The 6,000-nt window shown below is 40.9% G+C and overlaps 1 protein-coding gene across 9 annotated transcripts in view; it reads right to left on the bottom strand.

Moving 5' to 3' along the window:
- Nucleotides 1-2,095: 2,095 nt before the first annotated feature.
- Nucleotides 2,096-6,000, bottom strand: part of RBM39 (RNA binding motif protein 39) — a 177,491-nt gene continuing 173,586 nt past the window's right edge. For 7 of the 9 annotated variants that reach the window (XM_085888419.1, XM_085888418.1, XM_085888420.1 and 4 more), the window contains 2 exons: nt 4,163-4,241; nt 2,096-2,582 (listed from right to left, as the gene is read on the bottom strand). In XM_085888419.1, coding sequence (XP_085744545.1) covers nt 2,482-2,582; nt 4,163-4,241 — 180 coding nt within the window. In that variant the 3' untranslated portion in view covers nt 2,096-2,481. Of the gene's footprint in view, nt 2,583-3,531; nt 3,619-4,162; nt 4,242-6,000 lie in introns of those variants that run through there. The other 2 variants (XR_015060075.1, XM_085888416.1) reach the window with 2 other exon arrangements.

The raw sequence follows: 6,000 nt of genomic DNA, 5'->3' as shown, positions 1-6,000 counted from the left end.
GTACAGTTTGGACCAGTTATAAAGTTTATGTCCCAAACTCTATTTTCCCCATTACACCCGGTTTGCACATCGCGGATTTGCAATTCACAGGGATTTTCAAGAATGTCACCCCCACGAACAGCAAAGCCCTTCCATATATACTAGAACACTGCATGGGAGTACAAGACTCGTTCTTTGAAATGAGGTATCGTGTTCTATAAATTCTCTAGTTTAATATTTTACTTTCGACAGTATATTGCTCCAGTGTTTTTTTTCCCCACACAATGTCAAACTCTAGAATTCCCTACCAGCATCCTGTTTCCCAGCAACATACGAACCTACCCCAGTTTAAGAGAGATGTGAATTGGTACCTCCTTTCTCAGTGATTCCCCTTCCCACAATTTCTTTTTTGTAACCCCACCATTGAGTGGCCTTGATGGCCTTTAGATGGGTGCACTCCACATAAAAATTAGTTTCACACTGAATATGTATACTTCCAGCCAAAATATACCAGCTTAGATAGTTATACCACAGCACCATTCCAGGTTGTACTTTTTGCAGCATTAATCACGAGCTTCTATCAGATGGATTGTTTACATGGAATACACTGCAATTAATAATTGTCCTCATTTTCATCAAAATTTGAAGTCAACAAATGCGTGCTTTCCACACTCTGCATGCATCCAGGTCAGACTGAGGAAGCATTTCAGTGTGGCTTTAATGGTAAATCTCTGGAGGAGGAGGTTATAATTGATAACGGTCTCTGGTGTTCTCTTAACAAGACTGGCAGAATAGACAATTTGACCGGGGCCTGGCAGATTAATTCCATTTGCACAATTTTCCAGTAGTTTCATAGACTTGGACAAGATTTTCAGGACTTTCCAGTGCTGGAAAATGCCTTTTTTTCATTTCTCCTGAATTTCAAGGATTGTGTGAACCGTGTTTTAAAGCAACAAAAGAGATAATTAAATGCAAGTGGAGAATGAAACCTTCCTTGTATGTTCTCAAACATGTTTCAAATAGAATACTTGCATTTTATTCCATCACTCTTCTAACGGTTCACAGGGATCAACGAGTAAATCATTTCGCTTGCACAAACGTTCAATTAAGAGTCCACAAGAGCAGGCAGTTCTAACAGAAAGAATGGCAAATGGTGACCAAGAACAAAAACAGGCACTTCTGCATAAACATCGCAACTGAAATATACTGAAACACCAAAGAAACTTATCACTTGTTTGAAATGTAATAAAATTGTAACAGTTCAAAATAAAACAAACCAACAATTGCTTATTGAAACATTAGCATTTTATTGATGACATGTCAAGTTTTTGACCAAGATACACCATCTCATCAGTTTGTTCTACAGTACAGAACAGCACAGGGTGCAATGTCAGTCCCCTTTCAATAGTGTGTGTGGCCACCATTGTTTTGGATACAGGCGGTGCATCGTCGGTGCATACTGCCTACCAGTCTTTGGATGGATTGCTGCTGGATTCTGTCCCACTCAGTCCTCAATGTCTAAAGCCATCTGACTTAGGACCATCTGCCTGTCCTGCCTTGCAGTGGTGACTCTTGGCCTCCCTGATCGAGGTCTGTCATCTGCAGAGTTGTGGAGGGTGTCTCTGTCCACCAGGGCCGATATCGTCTGGTGTGAACAGCCAAGGCGACGTGCCACCTCACGGTAGCTCAATCCGCCTTGCAGTATGTCCAAGGCACACTGCCGTTGATCCCTTGACAATCGTGGCATGTTGATTGAAATTCCCATTTTGCACTGGCCTTTTTAAAGCCAATATCAAGACATCACGTGCAGCTCATTAAAATCATCCGTACCCCTTGGCTAATCACTGACAGTCAAAACGGCTGTTCAACAGCTGTGCTATGAAGTGACCATTGAAGGTTCAAGTGACCATCCGTGACCGTTTTGTCTGACAGTGAGGACACTATTGTCCACAAATAAGTTCACACATTTACTACACGCAGTGTCATTGTTGATATTTGAAGGTTTAAAAGGTGGTAAGTTTCTTTTGCGTTTCAGTATATATACTCAAACGTGAAGCATCATAAATCACAGGATAAACCTCACTTTCACAGGAAAATAAAACAAATAAGAAAAAGCTTTCCAGAGTTTCCAAATCTTTATTAAAACCTTTGTTCTTAACCAAATAAATTGACAAAAACAGCACACTGCTGGATAATCAACAGAGGTAAAGAGGGCAGAAAGCACAATGCGGAAAAAAAACAAAACAAAAAACAATGCCAACATTGCGGCTAATTATCAAAAGTATCATGGAAATTTGAATGACACTGTACAGTCCAACTACTACAACAAATTAGTCTGGGTTTATGATACAAAACCTGTGACGGTGAAGTTCAAATTGAGCAGGAATATTGCATAAAGACTATGCAACCAAACCAACTGACTTAAACATGGCCTTACGTTGACTGCCAAGTTTGAAATAAAACGTCACTACAAATGCTACACGGTTGGTACTCCATCGCCACTCAAGACCTGGCTGGCATCAGCATATGGGTGGACATCAAGGAGTCCGGAAATATGTTGTGGTATGTGGAGACGGGCACGTACGCAGCCGTGATCATTTTCCCTGGCGGGTGAGAAAAATAAATAAATAAAAAGGTACATGAAGAAACAGTGGGTCTCAAAAAAGGTGCCGTGTTAAAGTACGGAATATCCCCATCTGGTAGGTGTACACGTTTTCTGTGTCTATCTGGTGGCAGAGTGAGAGACAGTGAAATTGAACAGGAAATAATGGGGGAAAGGGGTTTAAAAAGGTTCTCATCCTAACATATGTACAAAACATACATGTTTCCTATTTATGTTCAGCTGAGAACCTTTTGACCCCTTCAACCTCACTCACCCTCACACACCCCAGTCCCACTCCTGTGCCATTCAAATAGGACCTGGACTTTTGTTTATAAAAGCATGTGTAAAATGAGGAAATTCATCCATATCAACCTGTTACCATCAGCCGCCAGAGCCAATCCATGTCCCTTGGTTACGAATGGAGTTTGCAGTTTTTCCCTTACCAAAACCGAAACCCAGTCACGTGCTTCCTGTGTTAAAGACTGCCCAAAAGCAAGATGGCAGCAAGTGAGAGAGAGGTTGGAACAGTGTACTCGAGATTTTGAAATTTAATGTCTGTGAGAGCTTAACGACAGTCAGGATCAATATTGAAAAGTACTTTGGGACAAGGGGGTGGAGGGCAAGTAGTTTGTGAAGAGTAAAGTAAAGCTATCAAGAATGATCTACAAGAACGAATCTATGTACACACCCAAAATAATTCCACACATCAGGCATATACACAGGATTCCACTCTCATGGGACCCCGACCCGGGGAATACCCAATAAGTAATGCAAGCACCGCTTTTGTAAAGGACGTGCTACGTAATGAGCTTCGTTAGAGTAGAAACAAAAGTGCAGGTCAAATCTGAAGCGTCCTCGTAATGTGAAAATAAGATGATCCGCTGCCCTTGTGTGTTTAGAGCAAACAGTTTTATAAGACTAGGGCAGGAAGGCGAAAACCCGAGAACCTACCTCCCCATGGACGGTTGCATGGTACAACCAGCCGGCATGATGCAAGCGAGCCGGTTGCCCACCCCCTCTCCCTGCCCTCAGTTATCCTAACAACAGGGATGCATGTTGGTATGCCTCCATGATATGCGAAACAGATGGATGATTGGGGTGGTGGGCAATATTGGGATTTATTTTTCCATTACTTTTCTTTTTCAGTGGATCTGACAGGTCACACATTTGCATCACGAAAGCCACTATTTGAAGGAAAACAGGTACAGAACAAATGGAACTTTGGGTGTAATTGGGTAATTTGAAATATCAACAAATAGGGGTTTTCATATGCAAAACGCATGAACAGCACAAAATTCAAAGCAAACCAATGATGCTTAAAGCATGGATGCCAGACCTTGTAAACAAGCACAACAATGGCCTGCGGATAACAAGCTGCAAGCCCCAAGTTTGCAAATATACAGGGAAATCCATTGTTACACACCAATTTTTACCCAACTGAAATTTATTCCATTCTCAATGTGGAAAACATGAACAAAAATGTTTGCTACATCCACAGATTAAACTTCCTAGCAAAGGGGGTAATACAACATATGGACTACCTCCAGACGATAGTGGAGAAACGTAGCAATGAGGACTGACCTGCAAACCAGCGTCCATGTAGCGCACTTACTGAAGCCATTGCGATGGGAATTGTCGGGCACTTGACGTAAACATTGCCCTAGAAATGCAAGCGAAGACACAATATTATACCAAGAACCAGAAGGTTGATGACAACAGCAGGTGTACCATTGTAAATCCAGGTGGTGGGGGGAGGTGGGGGAGTGGAAAACAATTCTACAAGCAAAAATAAAATTGTCAAACTTGCCACCCAATATGCCAAGAGGTAAAAGGGTGGGGGTGGGGTGGGTTGGCTGCCAAACGATGCGTCATCGTGGTTACACAAGGAGAGGGGGAGGGGAGGGGGGGCAGTTCCTTTTGCAGGATAATTATTTACAAACAAGAACATAAAGCCCAAAAGAAAAGAAACAGCTATCAACAACAACAACAAAAAAAAATAATAATAATAACTATAACTGCCACTTTATAACTGCTGGCAGTGATGACCGGGTACCCAGATGTCCGCCTTTGATACAACATGAGACTTAAATGATAGTCGCAAGGTTTCCCTTCGATAGGATAAGTGGTTCCAGAGAAAACATGATTTAATAGTGATACAAATACAGCCCTGCTTCAATACAGCGCGGGACTGACGAGTTACGAACCGGGTAGCACAAAGTGTTCAATCTGTGTATTACGTACGCAGTTAGCCCTTTTTCCTGGGGACTTTGTCGGTATCAATTGAATTGCTATTCCTGTACCCTCAAACGCATGCAGGTGCAGCCAAGTGAGCCTTCTGGAAAAAACAAATCTAAAAGTTCTGATTCAAATAATTAAATAATTCTGGCTGCCAAACCACGTCGCCGTTCAGGTTGAAATTTTAAACCTATGTTTCACATGTCGGCGAGATAATAATTTTGAAGTTTCACATATATTGACACAGCGGTTCCAGAGTAAATATTACTTAATATTTCCCCTTCAATCCAACATGGCTGCCAAACCATGGGGCCGATCAAGTTGAAATTTAAACCCTTCATTCCACATGACTGTTCCATCAAAAAACTGAAGTTTCACATTTATTGATGCAGTAGTTCCACAGTAAACATTAATTAATATTTTCCCTTCAATCCAATATGGCTGCCAAACGATGTGTCGTACATCAAAAGGAGGGGAGAACTTTTTGTTCGTCATGGAGAGGCGGTCATACTGGTGGAGTTTCGCCTCGATCTGTTCAGCCGTTTCAGAGAAGGAGACTTTTAAAGTAATTGATTTTCAATCCAATATGGCTGCTGTACCATGTGACCTATTACAACATAAATTTATGTTGTAATAGGTCGTTTAGATAATAATTGTTAAGTTTCACATATATTGACACAGCGAGTGTGTCCACACAGACACACTCTGAGGTAGCCTAAAAAATAAGAAATAAACAGAAGAAAAACAATATGTTACCCAGTCCATTTGACTGGGTACCCTAAAAATAAGAAATAAACAGAAGAAAAACAATATGTTACCCAGTCCATTTGACTGGGTACCATAAAAATAAGAAATAAGAAATAAACAGAAGAAAAACAATAGGTTACCCAATCCATTTGACTGGGTACCCTAAAAAATAAGAAATAAACAGAAGAAAAATAATGTTACCCAGTCCATTAGAATGTGTACCCTAATAACAAAAAAGCTATCCAGCTAGTGGAGATGTACAAAAAAACCCAAACAGAACACACAAAAAAAAAACAAAAAAAAAAAACTCTGATGTTGAAGTGAGGTGGTCATCTCACATGGGCATTCCTGGAGATATGTATCCCTTTTGAATGAAAAATCTAGACAAAGGAATCTCAAGTCATCAACATGAAAATAAAATATATACAGTCATGTGC

The sequence above is a fragment of the Eptatretus burgeri genome, chromosome 7 (genome assembly GCF_056783735.1).
Source record: "Eptatretus burgeri isolate ZD-2024b chromosome 7, Ebu_testis_v1, whole genome shotgun sequence".
NCBI lineage: Eukaryota > Metazoa > Chordata > Myxini > Myxiniformes > Myxinidae > Eptatretus > Eptatretus burgeri.
This window is presented reverse-complemented; position numbering and strand designations above follow the sequence as displayed.